General features: G+C 33.7%; 2 protein-coding genes and 1 pseudogene across 2 annotated transcripts; 2 read left to right on the top strand and 1 right to left on the bottom strand.

Annotated features, from left to right (window-relative positions):
• The first annotated feature begins 258 nt into the window (after positions 1 to 258).
• On the top strand, positions 259 to 4,841 carry LOC140668196 (synaptojanin-1-like; annotated as a pseudogene).
• Positions 4,721 to 10,028, bottom strand: Galphai (G protein alpha i subunit). Its single transcript, XM_072897000.1, has 4 exons — positions 9,328 to 10,028; positions 7,112 to 7,296; positions 6,539 to 6,825; positions 4,721 to 6,237 (listed from the first exon to the last, which is right to left on the bottom strand). Exons 1-4 carry the CDS (start codon positions 9,446 to 9,448, stop codon positions 5,760 to 5,762), a joined length of 1,071 nt encoding a protein of 356 aa, XP_072753101.1. The 5' UTR covers positions 9,449 to 10,028; the 3' UTR covers positions 4,721 to 5,759.
• Positions 10,029 to 11,892: 1,864 nt separating this feature from the next.
• On the top strand, positions 11,893 to 21,238 carry LOC140668178 (uncharacterized). The gene is made up of 18 exons (XM_072896918.1): positions 11,893 to 12,118; positions 12,204 to 12,330; positions 12,573 to 12,796; positions 13,058 to 13,269; positions 13,413 to 13,708; positions 13,784 to 13,887; positions 13,966 to 14,164; positions 14,465 to 15,007; positions 15,103 to 15,294; positions 15,376 to 15,591; positions 15,972 to 17,203; positions 17,309 to 17,993; positions 18,433 to 18,650; positions 18,825 to 19,449; positions 19,557 to 19,798; positions 19,969 to 20,173; positions 20,386 to 20,465; positions 20,654 to 21,238. Exons 1-18 carry the CDS (start codon positions 12,098 to 12,100, stop codon positions 20,792 to 20,794), a joined length of 5,562 nt encoding a protein of 1,853 aa, XP_072753019.1. The 5' UTR covers positions 11,893 to 12,097; the 3' UTR covers positions 20,795 to 21,238.
• Positions 21,239 to 21,281: the final 43 nt, after the last annotated feature.

Here is a 21,281-nt window from a genome sequence, read left to right as displayed (position 1 = left end):
ATAATTTTTCTCAATTATGAGTAAATTTAGGATTACAGTATGATGAAAACCATTTTTTTTTTGAAAATTATGAATTATAAAATTTTATTTCACAGTGCATGTTACAAACAACTAATTATCATATGAGAATAATATATCTATGTAGAATGTTTAGCAAATTATGGTACAATTGTCAAAGGAATTTTTTATAAAAGAAACTACATTAATATGTAAAAGAAATTTTTTTACAGTGCATTTTCAATAAAAAATTAAACTGAAATATAATCTGTACAAGTAAAAATTACAATTGATAATATCAGAACTACTGACTTGTGCAATTCGAAACTGATGCTATCCAAGTTCTAAGTTACCGGACGGCGCGAGATCGGCAGCTAGAAAGATACAGATTAATTTATTAGATTCCAATAAGCAGGAAGCGATCAATATCTTATTATTAGGTTCGACGTAAAACACAGAACTGGCTGATAGAGCACGTATGTTATTACCTTCCAACATGTTACATACCGCGCCAAATCTGCGAGAGATGTGCAAGCGCTATAACGAGTACGTAGTTACAATGAATCTCAGGGTAAGCGTCGATACTTATAATGAGAAAAACACTTTAGGAGTGTGGTTTACAAGGATGTATCTCTGTCTGATTAATTATTCGATGGGCCACGTAAATCATGTAAGTATTGTATTTTGCTGTGAATCATTGGAAAGTATAAGAAAGAACATATTGCAAAGGTTCTTTTTTTATAATTAAACCTCTAATAATTTCTTTCTTCAGCCTTGGTGACCTTGGAGCAAGACAACACGGACAATGATGTTCCTGTAGACATATTCGCGATTGGATTCGAGGAGATTGTTGATCTAAACGCTAGCAATATCATCGCCGCCAGTTCGGACAACGCGGAAGCTTGGGCCGACGAACTGCAAAAGGTCCTTGCAAGGACACAGAGTACGTTCTCGTGACATATAAGCAATTAGTCGGCGTTTGCCTATATCTGATTATATGACATATGACCAGTGCATGCGCCGCATCTGCGAGACGTGGATTGAAAACAGGATTGGGAGGCGCAACCGGAAACAAGGACGCCGCGGCGATCAGATGCGTGCTCTACTCCACATCTTTCTGCTTCGTATGCGCGCAATTCGCTGCCGGCCAGGCGCAAGTGAACGAACGTAACGCTGATTATGCCGAGATTACAAGATAGTTTCCCATGGACAGAACTCTGAATACACACGATTTTATGTTTTCGTGTGATTTTAACTACAGAGTCTATGGATAAGGATGAGATGAAGGAAATGATTAAGTGGAACGAATTAGATCAGATACTACAATACGACCAATTAAGGATATACTATGTCATATCAAGTTATAATTAAAAAAAAAAGTTCACTTTTTTCATTTACTAATATCAACCCAAGTAGCACATGTTCGTTTAATAAACATTTCATAACGTTTTCTAAACGTATCTTCTCGTATTAGATACGTTTAGAAAACGTTTATAAAACGAACAGTGCTACCTGGGAAAGTCATGTAGCAATAAACAAAAAGTTTTTTTTATCAATTCAATATTTAATATTTACAGATTTAGTTTCTAATAATATATACTTTATGAGATTTATAATTTTAAGGTTCAACAAGAGCAGGGTAATGTTTTCAAGAATTTCTTGGAAGAACCTATCACTTTCGATTCTACATATAAATACGATTTGTTCTCGGATGATTATGACACTAGTGAGAAGTATCGTCAACCCGCATGGACGGATAGAGTTCTCTGGAAACGTAGGAAACAAGTACCTGATATGGGTTAGTTTTTCTCTATGATACTACATCCGTTTATATTTAATATAATCAAATATATAATTATATTTATCAATTACGCTGCTTTAGATTTGCCTACAGATTGGAATCCGGGAAAGCTAGTTTATTATAATAGAGCAGAATTGAAACAGAGCGACCATCGCCCGGTACTTGCGACGATCGACATAGAGGTACATTGTGTCGATTCCGAGAAACGTAAGCGCGTGTTCAAGGAGTCGATACAAGATTTGGGTCCGCCCGATGGCACGATAATAGTCAAGGCGATGGAGGATGTCGAATACATGGATAGCGTGTTCGACAACAATCTTATGTTCGCTCTGATACAAGATTTGTCTCATATTGGTGAGGCGATTTTGGTCCGTTACGTCGATGAGACCACCTGGGTGACGTTCAGGGATGGCCAGTGTGCCCTGGCTGTGGCGAAGAAGGGAATGACGCAAATATGCGGTCAGACGTTGAAGCTGTCACTGAAATCGCCTGACTGAGCACAACTGATCGAGGAGATCGAGATCTGCAGTAACACCACGGTAGCGCAGTTCACGACGAATTCGCCGTTAAAAAGTCCCATGCAACGATTGGAACAATTAGAAATAGCCAAACGATCATGTCCTTCACCCAGTAGAAGTAGTCCCAACGGAGCGATGCTACCTCCGAGACCGGCACCACCCGGACGATCATCTCAACCACCGAAGAATTCTGTTTATGAGCGAAAGGGACCGCGTGCAAGTGTCTTTAGTGTAGTTCTCAATCAATTCCAGCTTCCCATGACGCAACCGGTCGCAGACAAGGCAGCAGAAGATCAACAAGATGAAAGATTATCGCCTGACTCAGCCATTTACGAAGAAATACTGGATGCATCGCCCAGCTATCCCGTACCAAACCGGCCACCGCCATCATTACTGCGTACGGAAGGATCTCAGGAACCGTCGAGCAGATTCTTGCCTAGCTCGATACCTCCAACTTGCCGCACAGGCAAGCTTCGCAGCATCCACCACCAAGTCTACCTCTGCCGAATGTTCCACCACCCGTTCCAGCAAGAACAATCGGCGGGCCACCCATTCTGGCCAGAAATCCTCAATAAGAAAGAGACGTAAGATAAATATTCTTGACAGAAAGAATCGGTACATTTATTTAACGTTATTGTAATGCACGTGATTCTTTACGAAGTTAATAACGACGAGTTGACATAATTGACGAGTCCTTGCTTCTAAATTGAGTTCCAGATTCGCGATAGGTAGGATAGTTAAAAAGCCGTGATTATTCTAAGAATAGAATCGTCAAATCAAAATTATTTTCGATCTCTGATATCGTGAGCATAATTAATTGTAGATTTGTATCCATAGAGGCCGTCATAAGCTTGCCAAATCTATATTCCGCATTTTTCTTGTTGGTGGTAATATACAAATTAATCTTGTTGAGCCCCATTTAATCTGGATAAGCCTTAAAGCAGGAAGCTGTTGTGTTTTCACTCCGAATGTTTAAACAGCGCAAATAGCTATCGTTTCAAAGATCCAATCAAGATTTATGGTTGTTGATGTGACAGAGATATGTATGTTCGTAACTCGCGTTTTGAGAGCGTTATCAAATTGAATATATCAAGAAGTTAATGATCCATCAAGTTTAAATGGTAAGATACATGCGGTAATAATGTTATAGTTGTCGCTGCTTGTATCTTATGCTAATATAATTTAAAATGTAATTCTTGATGTTAGTACTGCTTCTATAAAGTTTTAGGAGTTTCTTTGCAGAGTATCTTAATAGTCTAAGTGTACCAAAAAACTCCAAGGAGCTTAATTTTACAAATGATTATATGTAGCACGACAGAAGGAACAGGATAGACTCAAACGCAGCAGTATTTTCACAAGTGTAAAATATGTATTTCTGATAATCCACCTGTATGTGCCCTTTTTGCACAGGGGAGCTAGAGTTCGATTATCTTAATGGCGGCTAATTTAGATTATAATCTAAGGTCCTCTTATGTATAATTTTATTTATCTCTCCCAATTTTAAAGTTCCTATATTTTGCATTCCATAAACATTTCTAAGGCGTCCGTCCCGATGGGTCCAACATCCCCATCTATCTATCTCATTTATTTTCCTAAATCTTCTCGTTATTTTCCAGAAGACATAGTATCATGTTTTTATTATGTATATTATATAAATGTTCTATCATTTTGACTGTCGTGTTACACATAATGCATAACGAATGCAAATGTAAATTAAACAGAAAAAAAGAACAGAAGTTATTCATAGTAATCATAACTCACAGGAAAGTACGTACTACGTGACAGTCAAAATGTTAATTATTATAAATTGTATATATTAACTATTTATACTATTGTTTTAATTTCAATTATTTTTAGCTTATTTACATAAAGGTGGCTCTAATAGCGGAAAAATGAACGTATACGTATATATGTGTAAAAAAATTTATGTAACAAAAATGGTATAGTAATGTATGTAGAGAAAATTGTTTCTCACATATACTTACCCATAATATAAATTTTGTCTTACAGCACGTCAGTAACACGCATTCCTTTTATACTTGCGTGCATAGTTGATGCGTTTTATTAGTTAGATCAATCCTCACTTAATACACGAGATGTAAAACATTGAACATGTATATATGTATTGAATGATCTACAAATAATAAAAAGATCAGATTTGGGAAGGAAGAAAACCTTCAATCTTAAAAAAATGTCATTTATTGATCTAAACTGTATAAAGAAATTTGATTTGAACTTGTCTTGCACTAATACTAATATTGTCATTTCAATTCGATAAATTCGAAGAATAAGAATGATTTGTTTTATTACCTATTAATACATGTATAAAAAACGAAGCTTGTACAAAAAAGTTGTTTCTCAAATCGATTAATATATTGTAGAAAAAAAAAAACAGAGAGCCATGTTGAGATATGGAATTTCTATTATTTATCATAATGCAAATGGATATGAGCAGAAATATAGAAACGCATTTCCATTTAACACATAGTCGTTTTTAGTGTATGTAATAAATTATATACAAAAAGTATTACTAAATTAATAGCTATCTAGAATTATCGGTTAGTATAGTTAAATACATTTAGCAAAAATAAAGTAACACTTTACCTGCTCTTCTTAATCGGGAGTAAATGTACGTATGTATATTTATATATTTAACATTATTGCCTTAATTTTTCTTCTGTGCATTGTCTCGTATAATTGTATTTATAGGAAACTAAACAATATATATTGTGCATTAATATGATTAATCAATATAATTTGTATAAAATTTTATCGTCAATACATATAAACATGTTTTCAAACCAAAATTATATTATTTTCGCATTTCTCAACAAATTACGATTGTCAAGATAAAAGATAATTACTCTGTCATAAATAAAAAAATTTTTTAAAGATACAATTAATCATACCAATGCACGCGTTTGTTTAATATTCTAAAAATATAAACACTGCAAAGTTTGAAACAGTGCATAAAAAAAAATACCCTTGGCGATAACGTGAAATGGTTTATCTTGACATTTGATTCCCGAGTACTGTGAATAATTTGTTCATAATTTGACAATATTTTGTTATTATATCTCATTGCCAAAATGTAAAATCAATAAATTAAAAAATAGCATATTCGTATTAGAAATCCCGACAAATTTACGAATTTGTACAAAGGACATAATATATATTCGCTTCATTAAAAACTATAGAATCGAGTGAAAAAAGTTACATCATACTGCAATAGAATATTTCAAGAGCCTAATGTGTGAATAAAGTCATCAAATAATGATCGAATATGTATTCATATTTAAGTGTTATAAGCGATATGCGATATACTTTCAGAATTTTCGATCAGTCTCTTTGTCATTCCCCTGTGCCAAAGATCTACGAATCATCGATATGTTGAGATATATGTTTTCTATTTTTTTTGACAGTCTGATCGAGTATTTGAGTACTTAGCTTAATAAACCGCAATTACTCAAGTTGTTCTTGATTATCACGTCTGTTACAGCATCAAACACGAATTGTATGTTGGACGTATCTGTGGCGCATGTAAAGTGCGTATAGATCTGTTTCTGATCCTTTCTCTTGTTCAGATTCTCGAATTTCATCTGAATGTAAGAAGCGCACTCCTCGTAAGTGTTGGCACCCTTATACTCCGGAAAACAAATGGTTAGTGGACTTTTGGTAATCTTCTCCTCAAATAGATCCTTTTTGTTCAAAAACAGTATGATCGACGTTTCGACGAACCATTTGCTATTGCAAATCGAATCGAACAGCTTCATCGACTCTATCATACGATTCATTTCTTCATCCTCCGCCAGCACTAGATCGTAACCACTCAGAGCGACGCAGAAAATGATTGCGGTGACTCCCTCGAAACAGTGTATCCACTTTTTTCTTTCTGACCGTTGACCACCGACATCGAACATTCTGTGAAGAAGAAGAAATATAATTACATTACAATTCTTGTGAATTTTCTTAATTCTAATAAAAAAATCTATAATTTTAATGAATATTCTTTTGTCGCGCAGAAAAATTATATCTATCAAAAAGTTCTCTATATATGTATATTAAAATGTAATATTTTTTATAAAAACTTTTTGACGTGCTCGCGAAATCATTCAATGAAAAAATGGTTCAATGAATAACTCAATATCATTTGCACACAATAATAGATTAAGATAGATTCTGTAAACATCCTCGAGTAATAAATGCAATGCATCCAACATACTTGAAGTGTAGACCTTTGAAGGAGAAATGCGTCTCCACGATTCCCGTGGTTTTGACACGCGTTCGCAGAACATCTTGCTGCGTCGGGATGTAATTGTGTTGCGCTATACGATCAAGTGCATTAAGGTAGTACGCTGCCGAATCGTTGAGCAGGTATTCTCTGTTACGCGTGAAACAGAGCTGCACGCCTGCGTCCTGCCATAATCGCTTCATTAATAGCGCTAGCTCCCCAGTTAGCTCACCTTCCTCTGCCGCCGATGCGAGGGTAAAAAATTGTCGCGCCATATCCTACAACGCAAACACAAGGCCGATATTACCTAATGTCAGTGGGGCACAAGTATCATTGATAATTAGTGATTGTCAAATGTTGAAAAAAGATTTATCGTCTGAAGTTCTGTTTCAAATAAAACTATTGATTAGTTTTTGGAAAAAAGAAATGTATAAATTATTTTTTAGATATGAAAAAAAATATATATATTCGGAATTATATGCATTATTGCTTTAAATTTTATTTTATTTGATGTATGCGATAAATCTTTCGCATAAATTTAATAGAAAGACATAAGGATTTTACCGCTTTATTGGGATCAGCAAAATCGATCCTAAGCTCCCCCATAGCTCTGATTATTGTCATTAGACTTTGTATTGTATTGCTGTATACTACTTTTGTGTATTGCTCACATTCTTCTCTACTGTAGCCCGTCTCGTGAATAATTTTCATTTGTTTCACTATCGTGGATTTGCCAGACTCACCAGCACCTTGAATTTTAACACATTAAATATATATGTTATACTATATCAGTGATCATTGCAAATATTGAATATATATTAAAATATAAATAAAATTGTTATCACGTCATGCATTGTTAATATTTATTTGACATACGACTGGCAGTTATTTTTTTTAATCAATGTAAATCTATTCAAATACGCTCGCACTTGAGAGATTTAATTAGGTTGTATGAACGAAATCAATTAACCGATTAATCATCGGTCTTTTCATTGTAGAGTTTCATTCGATTGATTTGCGATCTGGCCAGTCATCCTGTCAAAGATAACTCGTTCTCGTTCGAGGAAGAATAATATTTTTTCCCTAAGTGAGACGAAGATATAATTCGCACAGATCTTAGAGAGACGTAATCTCATGATTCACACGCGGCCGATGATTCAAGTTTCCCGTAACACTGTGCACGTTCTATTCATTCGCATTTTTGTATATTCTTGATCAAAGCTTATAAAAAAATTTGAAACTCTTCAACTGACAGTATTAAATGACTCAGTATTGTCAATATAATATCGAATGATTAAAATTAAATATCTATTAAATATTAATTACCAATAAGAAGTATTAATAAGTACTGAAATAATTTTAAATAATATCTAAAATGCATTAAAAAATATAGAGATATATTTAAAATGTTCAATTTAAATCTGGAAATATGTCGCATATATATTGACAATATTTTTCAAATCCTATAATTTAAATAAATCGTATTTCTTTTTTAACTTATGACATTAAATAAATTTAATCAGGAATTTAATATATATATATTTCAATTCTTCAATATTTTAAAGACAAAATATATAAATAAACACAATTTTATGACTTTATAATTAATAGGATGGGTTAATTAGAACATTCCGTAACTTTTTCGAGAAAACTCATTCGCGGAGAAACAAATCGTGATTGTGGACGAAATAACGAAAGCAATTTCGTGTTCACAAGTGTGTCTATGTCTTCTAACGTAGACGTGAAACATGACACATACACATACACATACATTGCGAGAAATGCTCGCGAAAAAGGATACCGCAGAGTTCGCGCAATCTAAAGCATATTAACCGAAAGACACCGTGTCGCTGAGATTAGGAAAGCGCTCTTCGTTTGAATTAGGGCCACCTGTGCTAACCACACGCGTTAACAGGGAGCTCTTTTTTTTCCGTACAAATACATACGAGTCTGCGATTAAGGAAAAATTAAAGTTCTTTCGACACTGAATTCCTGTACGCAAAGTGAAATACATTCTCAGCGATTCTTGGAAGGAGGAAAAGAGAAAAGTGTAACAAACTATAAGATAAAAGATATTACTAAATTGAATAGGAATCTGTATAGTCGGAACAAACACTCGAAGAATCTCACGAAACGATCTCGCGTGTCATCAATTTACGCACCGTTTGCGGCCTCTCTTGATTGCAATAGATTCGCACCGAGAAGAAAAATATTAAAAAACGTTATATATTCTTCAGGAGAGAATACTGATCCAAAAATTTAATTTATTTAATATATGTAAAAAAAAAAAAATATTTATACGAAGCGCGTGAATGTTAAATAGCAGGAGCTAAAGTAACAAATCTGTAACTTATACCATGTGAACTCTCTGCTTTGAAGGAAAGAAGGAATTTGCGATTATCCTTTGGGGAAGAGTAGAATGGAAAAGCTACAAGAATATAAGCGGAAAGTGTAGCTAAGAAGAACAGACTAATTCTACGGATAATGGTTTACGCGGCGTCTTCGGAAGAGTTGGGCGAGCGTATGTCCAATATAAGATACAAGGCGAGGTGCGAGTAGAAAGAGAGAAAAAGAAAGAGAAAGAAAGAGAGAGAGAGAGAGAAAGAGAGAGAGAGAGAGAGAGATCGCCATCAAGTAGGGGATGCAAATTTCTCATCGTCTTCCAAAGAACCGGAACCGAGAGCAGAATCACGCGTCCGCGTTATATCCGTTCCTCGCACCGTCGTGCACGAGCAACCGGGTTGGAGGAATCCGAACATCGGGGGAAAAAGGGCATTTACCGAGCAGCAGGAGCTTGACCTCGCTGGCGGTCCGCTCGCCATCAGCGCGGAGGTCCTTGTCGATCTTTTTGGACCGTTCGGCGGCCTCCTTCTCGCCGGTGGTGCTCACGGCGCAGCCCATCCCGCGCCCTCGCCGGTGACGATCCTCTCAGCACGTCGTGATGACGATAACGATGATGGTGATGATGAGGATGGTGTTGATGGTGATCGCCGTGAGCCGTCAACCGATCCAGCCGTCACGCACACCGATTTACCAGCACCATGCACGACGTATTCCACACCACCGCACAGTTCGAGCAACCGCCGCCACCGCCTCCTCCTCTTCCTCCTCCTCCTGACACTTGTTGCACGGACGACGTCGTGTGGGAACCGCCCGCACGCGGTCGCGCTCACATACACAGACGCGAACGCTCGACGATCCGACACGCATACAACACATACACACTTACAGACACATCACATACGTGCGTGCGTGCTCTCGATCGCGCACGCAGCTGCGCGGATCGTTTTCCTCGGCGGCGGCGTCTGGAGTTCCCGACGCGCCAACGTTCACGGGTAATCGCGAGAAGCGGCAGTTCCGTCGAACGGGATGCCGATGACGCGCTAGACGGGCGCACCCGACGTGAACGAGAAAATCCGCCGTTTAAAATAAACCGATCACCCTCCGCTCCAGTGGCAGATAGTAGCGCGCGACCGATAAATCGTACTTGCTAGGACGGTGTTGGTAGTTAGAGTCGCAACTAGGTCGCGCGGAGTCGCTGTCGTCGGATCGAATCGCGTCGACGAATCGTCGACGCGTCACGTTGCGCTAGCCGCGCGCAGCCAATCAAAACGCTCGCCACTAGCTAATGCGCATGCGCGCGCTTCCGCGTATCGCTCGCGTCTGTCGCACGGTGTATGAAGATTGATATTCGAACGCACGATCTATGTTTTATTTAGATCGATGGCGATGTTCGAATGCGTTAATTAGAATGCAGGAGGAGACTGAAGGAGAATTATTTGTTTCGCATTTTATATGCAGATTATTTCTTTTCTCAGATTTTTAAGGAAATGTTGGTATTCGTTTCTTAAAATATTTATCAGAAGAATCAATACTTGTTTTATATTGAAATGACTTAAAACACAATCGGAAGATTTTTCTCTTGAAAAAAGTAGAGGTATGAGAGAGAATCATTGTAAGATACCTAAGAGTAAGTTGAATATACCTTCTATATATGCGAAAAAATTGAATTTAATACACCATATTTAAATAAATTGTTGTTTCTTTATGTATTTAATATAGTCATATATATATCATTATATATATATATATATATATATATATATATATATATATATATATATATATATATATATATATATATATAGTCATGTCTACATTTATATACATAGTTGCATTTGTGTCACAATTTGTTTTATTTATAGTATTTCAGAAAACTATCAGTGACAGTGGTATAAATTTATTTTTATGCCTTCAGGAAACATGACAAGTACAATAAATTTCCCACATACAATTTTTAATTCACATGTAAAAACTCAAAGTATAAGCAAAGACGAAAAAGATTATATAAATAATATAAATTATAAAAAAATATAAAAACTAAAAATATATATATATTGAAAAGATTTGCAATTATTTGACCTCCGATTGTTTAAGAAAAGATAACGCAATAAAATCGTATTTCTTAATTTCTTGATTTTTAACGGATTAAATATTTAATTATGAAATTAAGATTCAAGGCTTCAAAGTTTATTTTATCCTTGTAATGTTTTGTCAAACAGAGAATATATAGTTATTACTTCTCGGTCGCAAAAAATATAGATTCGAATGCCACTAAGCTGATTAATCGCAATAAATCTCGAAATCTATCGAAACGCGACTGTAATTTACCAAGCAATAAAACTTGCAGTAATTATATTTATTCATTTCATATCTATCTTTCATATATTTTCTTCTTAAATATTTGCAAGAGTTGAGGATATATAAAAAAAAATTTATACAAAAAATATTTGATACATAGGGGGATATCGTATGATGGAAATTATTTTGTGCAGTCATTAAGGAGGTTTTAAGATCAATAGGTTTTTAGATACAATTTTTAAATGCAAGTAATTACTCTAATTTTTTATATATATCGATTCTGCGAGTATTTAAAAAGTTATCGTAAAAGGGATACGATGGCAAAACATTAATAGTTTACGAGATATTCATACACTTTAATTTAACATAATTTTACATAAACTATCTCGTAAAATATTCAAATTTTTCAGTTATCTTGCCTCAACTTTTATACACAGAATAACAAAAGAAAAATTAATTCCTGTAAACAAAAACACATAGTCTTAAAGAAAAAGAAATACGTAATCGCTTGATATTTTTTATAAAAATTTTTTTTACATAATATCCTCAACTTTTGCAAATATTTACATCAATCACTGTATATGAATCACCCTGTATGTATAGGATTTATATATACACGTAGAAAACCTTCTGTTGAGCACAATTTGTAATCTTTTATCTTACTTATAAATTTTTAATTTTAAATTGATAAGCATACATTGATATGTGTATAGCTCTACCTCATAATATTATTGATTTATCCATGTGTACATATTTGGCATATTTACGTTTATCATATTCATACTCAGTTATTCATCGTAGATATGTTAAGGGAAGGTCATCCAAATATCACAGACTGTTTCTGAAATCTCTCAATGTTCACACAGCCTTTACTGTGAATGGTAGCACCGTAATTGAAATTACAAAACCATGAAACTCTTTTTTCTATTTGTGAGTACCGTTATCTTTTCTAATGTGAATACAGTAAACGATAAAATGTGAAATTTGTATTTTTTAAATGTCTTTTATGTTGCAGGTGGCAGGTTGTGCCTTTATTCAGTTCTTATTCGTGCACGCGATAAATGTGGACGAATATCTGTATGAGAAATTACGGCAATCTAAAATAGAATTCATTAAAATTCACATTCAGGAAACTTCTCCAGGTAATTTTGTGTAATAAATTTAATTTGACAGATATATATTTTCAAAACAATGTTTCTCTAAATTATTTAATTATATTAAAATTCTTCTTTAAAAATTTCTTTCTTTTTTATAATTTATTTTTTAATATATGCAGATGAAATATATACATAATATAATATAATATAAAAATATTACCTATTTAGATAGAAATAATTTTTTGTGAAGTGTGAAACAAGATAACAAGCATTCTTTGTTTGTATAGTGCAGGAAAAATTATATAAAGTACAATGGGATATATCATGGCGAGTGCCTCTAACGAGCGAGCATCGGCCATTCGTGATAAATATGTTCGACGAAATATTCATCCTTGATGGCAATCGCGTGATGGCACCTTCTCTCAACAACACCCCTTGGAACGAAACTTACGAAGCATTACGCCAAGTTGATTTGTTCGAAGAGGAGTACTCCGCTATTAAATTTGTTAAGGTATTTTAATCATAATATCATTATCAATAATTTCAATTTTCTATCGCACTTTTTGTAGAAAATATTTTTTTTATAATTATATATTTAATATTATTTGGATAATATATATTCTTTGTATTTATGATCTTTATATTTTTATGTTCATACATTTCCATATTTATATAATATGTGTATTATACAATCTTTATTATACGCTCTTCTTTTTATCTATATATAATTAATTTATATTACAATTTAAACAACGAGTTGCCCTAATTGCAGAGCATCGTGTGGAAAGATACCACCTATCTATTATTATGTTACGAATCCGATTTGTGTAGTCTTTATACGGTAACACGTAAAGACACATTGCGATTCCGCCACACTATTGGACAGAGAAGGATTTCTGTAATGGATGCTAAATTTTTCATACAAGACGATCAACTCCATCTGGTTATCGCCAATTATGTTGGCAAATTTTCCGTGCCATCCATGTGAGTCCCGCATATTTACACAGTTCAATTTCAGTTTATATATATATATACATTCTTCGTTTATAACTTTTATATTTTGATTTAGAATATGTGCTTTCTTAAATTACATTTAATGTCTCTTATAATCTTCTATCGAATTGCAGTATCTATCGATGGAGTGGCACATACATGGACGTAGTCGACAAGGTGATGACAATTGGCGCGATATCAGTCACCGCGTTTGAGCAACGACGATCGACGATTATCGTGTTTGCACAGTACGACGCCGAGAATCCGCAGGTCGGTTCTGACGTGTACGAGTTTAAAGGCGGTGACATCGCGAGGATACAATTTTTGTCCACTGCGCGACCGGTTTCGATGCATCACTATGTCCACAGCGACTTCAACTTCATCTTAATGACAAACAAGTTAAGGCCGAGCAATGTTCTCTGCTGGGATGGTTAGCATATTTCTCTTGAAAATATAAAATTTCTTTTTTTTCGAATAAAACATTAATTGAACCATTGCATTCTAGGACAGGAGTTGTTGGATTGGTTTAGTCTTTCAGAGATTGATCCTGATAGCTTGATGAGTATCTTCCACGTAGACGGCGATACTTTTATAGTTGCGGCACATGATGTAAATATAAGAAAACAGATTAATTTTTTTATAAAAATAAAACGTGGTAATATTGTAAGTATGCAAATATGTTTACAGAATATCATCCAGTTATATAAATTTCATAGTACATCCGATTGGAAAATTGAAAACATTAAACGTTTCAAAAATAGTCAAAAAATAATCGACATGATGGTGTCGATGAACAATTACACGATGACTATAGTATTGGTTATTGAGGAAAATAATGTATATTGGGTGGAACAATGGCAGGCTGAAATGACTTCGGTATCAACTGGTAAATAATTGATAACTTTTTTATTCATCACGAAAAAAACAACTAATAAAAATAAGCTTACATTATCCATCTTATACTACTTTGATATTTTTTATTGTACTTTGAGGAATTAAGAATGTTGAAATTTTTATTAAGATCTGTTTCTTTAATTATTTTTTTTTATATTTATCAATCTGTACATACTCATGTCAAACGACGTACTACTTAAAATTCTTATTTCTTACATTGTTATAAACATCTCAAGTTTGTAGATTTTTCTAATGATAGAATACAATTTTTAATAAAATTTCTCTTTCACAGAAAACACTGTAGAAGATGTTGATGCAACAAGGAAATGCTTGTCAGATCTGATCGAAGCGTTACAGGCAAGAATGCCGGCTATAAAGGAAGCCGAGGCTTCTTGGAAATTTCTCTTACCATCTGCGAAAAATTTAACGATCTCAGAGCCAGTGAGCTTCGATAATTTAAACTTGCAATCCGGCACAGTGGAGAGCATCGAGGTTGTGACTAACGAAGACATTTTGCCACCTCATCAGATTGAAAAATCTTTGGACGAACTTAATCACAGTATCCACAATGTCGCGTTAACAGGACTATCGAATTGGCAGGAAAAAATGATGACAATTGCGTTAGAACCTTCGGAAGACATCATGGTCGACGATGCATATCTAGAAGAGTTGGACATCGATCAGGTGGATGTGGATTTCGTAAATGACATAGAGATCCTATCGGAGAAGATAATTCTCTCGGAAGGCAATCAAAACTTTACACATCCGTTGCACATAGAAAGTATCATTGTGCACGAACTTGAAGTGGAGTCTCTCTGTGGAGTGCCACCTCAATGTAAGTTGGAGTAAAAACCGAACAATTTATAATTTTATCTCATATATATGTATATTTTTTACGTTTTTTAATTATAATGTAATGATGCGTTGCAGATTGGATGTTACAAAATGATGAAGGAATCAGATTTGCCGCTGCAAATAACTCCATCGAATATTCAAAGGACACTATTATATTGCATTCTGATTTGACAGTATCAAGTTTGAAAATTAAAAACTTGAACGGGACAATTGTCGATCAATTGATCGATGATTTATTCCGCATTAACTATGCTCAGAAAATTAAAGGTTGAACAACTTGTTATTTTGTGCTATCATTTACCGATAGAAATCAGTTTTAAAAAAGTGTTAACAAAATTTTTATTACAGGTACAATCACGTATAAAAATTCATTGGCCATTACGAATTTTACGACGGAGATGTTGAATGGTATTCCCGCTGATAAACTTATGACAAAAACAACGAATCAGACTTTTGACGACTTCTATATAGAAGTTTTGCAGATTGACAATCTATTTGCTGAAACGATTAACGGAATACCAATTGAGAAAGCTGCGCGAAAGTCTCGTGAGAATGTTATTACGGGTAATTTATGAAATGATTTGATCTATTAATTATGACAATTTACATAATTATTTTAATAATTGATAAATTTTAATTATAATATATTCTATCTTATAATGTACTCTATTTCATCAATTATTTATATATATTTTATATTAATATTAATATAAAAATTAATTTTTATTAAAATAATTTTTTATTTATTAGAATGTTCTATTATACATATTTATTAGAATTATTTATACATATTATACATATATAATTGATTATTTTCTTTCCAATGTCAAAAATCTTTTATTTTGTCTTTTATTTTGATATGATATAATCTAATAAATTTGTGTAATACTGTGCTCAATATTTACAATTAGATATTTTAAGAAAATTTCATATATTATTTGAAGGCAAGTTAAAACTGGCGAATCTCCACGTCACCGAGAATTTCACGATTGACGTAAACACATCTATGATGAAAATGCTGGACGTACGATTTCTTCATATCTACGAAAATGTCACGATATTGGGTGATTTACATCTTCGGAACATCAAAATCGAAAATACAGCTGCACTCTTTGTAGAAGATGTTCCAGTAAACGTAAACGACATGTTCGACAACTTCTGGACGAAATCTAGCGATCAGACGATCACGGAAAAGATCACTTTTGAAAACGGTTTCACCATCGACAGACTCAACGCAAAGTATCTCAATGGTTTCGCGGAGGATGACTTCTTGTACACCACAATGGAGGAGATACCGAGCGACTTCACTAACCTACGCTTCGAAAATCTTCATGTCGACGAATTTTTCTCTGAAGACGGTTCGAACGATAGTTTCTTTCAAGTTGAAGAGAATCAATTAACTATTAGGAAACAATTGCATCTACAAAGTCTCAAAGCGGAAGATATCATTACCTCAGCTTTCAACGGCATCGACGTTGATGACATTATGAACGGGATTCGAACAAATGTCTCGGAAATCGCGAAATATCCTGCCGTCGTTCGAGCACGTCGCGTATTCGTCGACAATCTCGATGTTCGTTTTCTCAATGATCGCGAGATTCTTTTCGAAGACGGGCTCCGCATCAACGATGATCATCATATATCGTTCTTGAAGATACCGCAATTCAATGTACGAAAGTTGGAAGTGGAAAGATTGAACGGAACCGAGCTGAATCTCCTGAAGCAGTTAAAAGATCTGACGGATGCTGACTGGAGCAGAATTGTCATTGACGGAGACTTGATAGTAGAGAACCTGACGGTTGGTCAAGTGGACGGACAATCGATGGAAAGTTTCTTAGAAGAATTGGGACAAAGCGACATCGTAATAACATCGGAAAAGAACATTGAAAGCTTGATCGTAGAAAACATAACAATAGAGTCTCTTCAGGGTCGAAATTTTAATGAACTGTTTGCCAGTGTTCTATTAAAATCGAAAGAACAAACGATACCGGGACATTTTTCGGCTCACGTTGTCACTTCTGACAACGTCACAATAGACTTCATCAACCAACAGAATGCTTCGCAGCTCATGTGGGTGGACGAGCGTTTAACTATCACAGGCAACGTAACGTTCTGCGATTTATTTATCGAAGGCGATGTGATTAGTTCGAAGTTGAATGGACGTGATGTACGCGAGGTAAAATAAAGATCTCATTTCATCTTAATATGATACACATAAAATGTTAATTTGATAGTTCATTAATTTTTAGATTTTTTTCTAAATAATTTTTTTATGCTCCAGTTGTACGACAGTTTAGTGAACATTTCTGCAAAAAATATCGATTTCCTGAAAGTGGACGAAATTTCTTGGGAGACATCCTTGATTAATCCTACCTCTATATCTTACTTGTTGAAAAATGCCGTGACCAAGACTGGAGACCAAAATATCACGGGTAAAGTGACCTTCACGAAGGACATTCGCGCGTGGGCGGTCACCGGCCCGTTCAATGAAATCAATGAGATTGGATACATAATATCTGACGCCGTGATCGACAACGGGGAAGAAATCGAAATCAGCGGAAAGAAATTCTTCGAGGATGATTTCGTCGCAGATAAATTGATGGTGAATGGTGATTTGGGTATTGCCAAGGTCAATGATGTGGATATTCTCAAATTTAATGATTCGGTGGTTAGGAAGGATCGCGAGGAAACGATTGTCGGTCCGTTGACATTCCTCAAGGATGTAACAATTGAGAAACTCTACACTAACAATGCCGATCTTAACGCATCCATCAGCGCTGTTGTACGTTTCGACGACGTTATGCCAGATAACATCTTCTTCGAGCAGCTTGTAATAATGGACGACGTACATTTAAGGAATTTGAACGGGATAGAGTTCGACAAGTTTGCAAGCGACCGCGTCACTCTTACTGGAAATCATAGTATCTCATGCGATTTGAAATTTAATGGTGTCGTCACAGTAACAGGTGAAACAATTATACGAGTTACATAATTTTTAATGATAATATTATTAGAGATTCTCAATGAAATATAAAGAGAGAGAAAATAGTGATCAATAATTATTTAAATTATTTGTCCATTTGGAGCAAGATTAATTCGCTACATCATCATTTAATTTGTAATTTATAGAGTTGTTGATCAATTCTGATAAAATTTTATATAATTGTATACTTTCATTATATTTTACGTTATAATTACTTTGTTCTTGATTAAAAATATGAATTTATAATTTAAATAAGAATACGAACTTTGGGAAATAATGCACATCTTTATAGTACATTATTTTATGATTTTACAATATAATTATTTTGATCATTATTTAAAAAAAAAATTTTTAATTTTAATGTAAAATTTGTTAACAAACATAAGGAAAGATTGACATTTTTTCTCTATGTGATGTTTTAGATAATGTGCATGTAGGGAAAATCAATGGGATTCAGCCATCCGAGTTTGTTCTGAATAATATTAATGAAATGCAGATGATATATGGCACGAAAACTTTTGAAGAGGATTTGATAGTCGAAGGAAATGTTACTGCGCCGCGAGTCAATGATGTCGAAATAATAAAAGAATATAACGACGGTATACAAAACGATGAAAATGTCGACATCTTTGGAAATCTTGTTAGTATAATATTAAACGAATCTTTTTATTTCTATCAGAATGCACTAAATCTATAAAATTCAAAGATTTAAAAATCAAAGATAGAAATCAAAGTTAATACAAGCCATTGTAATTTAACACAAATGTTCAATATTAAAATTAATTTTAATATATGCTTAAATTATCTCTATTAGATTTTCAAGACGGACGTTCGGATAAAAAATATGAATATTTCTGGTTTGGTAAACGACGCAAATTTGCGTTCTGCTATCAGTGATTCCAAAGAGAAGGTGAATAAGACTGTTCAAAGCCTGGAGGAAAGCTGGAGGATAATCGAACAGAATATCAAATATAACTCACTAGTGTTCGAGACTTTGCGCAATATCTTCTTTTATCTGGAGATGGAAAAAGATCTAGAGATACCTGGGACCAATGTCAGCAAGATCGACGTAGTGCACTTTAACGAGAACGCAATTAGATTGAACATGCATAGTGATCAGCCCGGAAGATTTTGCGGGCTACCAGACAATTGTTTGTGTACGTATCAGTCTGTGGTAGAAATCATCGATAGAAATGTGCGAAAATGGCAAGTGAATCCCGGAGAAATTATAAAGAATTTTCACGATCCGGGCGGTATTTTCGGTGTCAATGTAGTAACAAATGCCGTTTCGAACAGTGAAAAATGCACTTCGACAAGAACCAAGGAAGAATTCACTACAATTTCCTTGATGAAGTCTGAAGATTCTAAAGAAATTCACGAAGACGTTTTCGATAAGATAGAAGGATATTTGAAAGATGCCAGCATTTTTAAACACGATGGTAGATACATTATGTAATATTAAAGAATTTATGCATCGTTAAAATTGAAATGAAATGAAAAAAATTTATCTGAGATTTCAAACATTAATATGAAATTTAATTTACAGATAATGTGTATATAGTTTTGGCGATTTATTATGATAAAGTACGCGTGACGCATCGTACAAATTCCTTGCTTTATAGAATACATATGACACAGAGGAATGCAACATTAGTTCAAGAAATTCCTACGGACGGTGCCTGGTCTATTCAGATTTTCAAAATCAATCACGAAGTATTCCTTCTCATCGGTTGCTTTGGCGAGTCTTCGGAATCTTCACTATATAGATTCAATTCATTAACACAAAAGGTATAATAATTGTCCAGATAATCAAGCTAAAGATCTCTCTGTGTGCACAATAGCTTCTTATAATATATATATATATATATATATATATATATATATATATATATATATATTTATATATTTATATTATAATAAAATATATTAACATAAATTAATTTTTTTATTTTTTGTAGTTTGAACAGCTGAGAACATTCGCTAGTAGAAGCCGTTACGTAAAGAGTTTATCGCAAGGAAAGGATCATTTTGTCTTACTGGATAATCCTGATACAAACGCCGTGAATATTTACAAATATGATCCCACGTCCCGCAACTTTTACAACTATCAAAACATTTTTCATGTTCGTCGGATTAATGGAATTGAGTGCTTCTACACCGATGGTATGAATTTCAAAGTGATTAATATACTTATAAGACACATTAATCTGTATGTTTTTACATATTTTAATCCTATTATAATGATTGAATTGACAATTCATAATTTAATAATTATTATTAACGATTATTATTACAATTAAAATTTTATTTTTTATTTATTTATTACAATTTATAAATGTATTTTTTAATTTTTTTACTGTTATTTTCTCTCACAGATTTTGGCAATAGCGATGTGTTTGTGATTGTCACAACGCAGGGCGGACGATTTTATATTTACGAATATATGTTTGCCGGGGTAAGCCTATAAATTATTATATTTTTCTATATTGACTCTTATTTTCTTATATTAGTTGACTCTTATTTTCTTATAGTATGAATAAGTAAAATAGGAAACTTTTTCTGATGATTTCTTGTGGAATAAAATATTTTAAAATAATTTTCAGAGATACATACTAATACGCGTAATTTCACGATTATTTTCAGAAATTCCAAATGAAACTGCAACACTCTGTGGACGGCTTACGAACGATGATGCCATTTTATCATATCGGTCATCATTACATCTTGATTGGCACAGATGACAACAATATAATTTTTCGAATTGTGAAACAGGGTCCACATTAATTCTACAAAGAAATAGTCATAAAAATGAACGTTTTATATATACATACGCACGCATGAATATTTATATATATTTCAATATACATATATTAAATATATCGATATATTTATTACGCCGTTTAATCGCTAGTCAACTCTAAAAAATACGGCGATATTAATTAATTATTTATTCTATTTTCTTTTTATATTGTTATTTATTTCTATTACATTGTTTATTATTCTTTACTCGTTAAGGTATTTATTACATATTTATTACATATTTATTACATTGTTGCACATATATTGTTACATATATGTTGTTATATGTTACATTATTTATTATGCCACGCGAATGATATGAATAGAGTTATTGGTGAACAACATTCGCAAAGGAAAATTTAATTAATATAAATATTTAATTACTATAATATTTTATAAAATATATGGTAATTTTTTATTGATGTATAACACTCTATGTGTATTATATTCAATGTTCTATCGCTTATGGGGT

The sequence above is a fragment of the Anoplolepis gracilipes genome, chromosome 7 (assembly GCF_047496725.1).
Source record: "Anoplolepis gracilipes chromosome 7, ASM4749672v1, whole genome shotgun sequence".
Taxonomy (NCBI): domain Eukaryota; kingdom Metazoa; phylum Arthropoda; class Insecta; order Hymenoptera; family Formicidae; genus Anoplolepis; species Anoplolepis gracilipes.
Note: the sequence above shows the minus strand (reverse complement) of the source record. Positions and strands in the feature narration are given on the sequence as shown.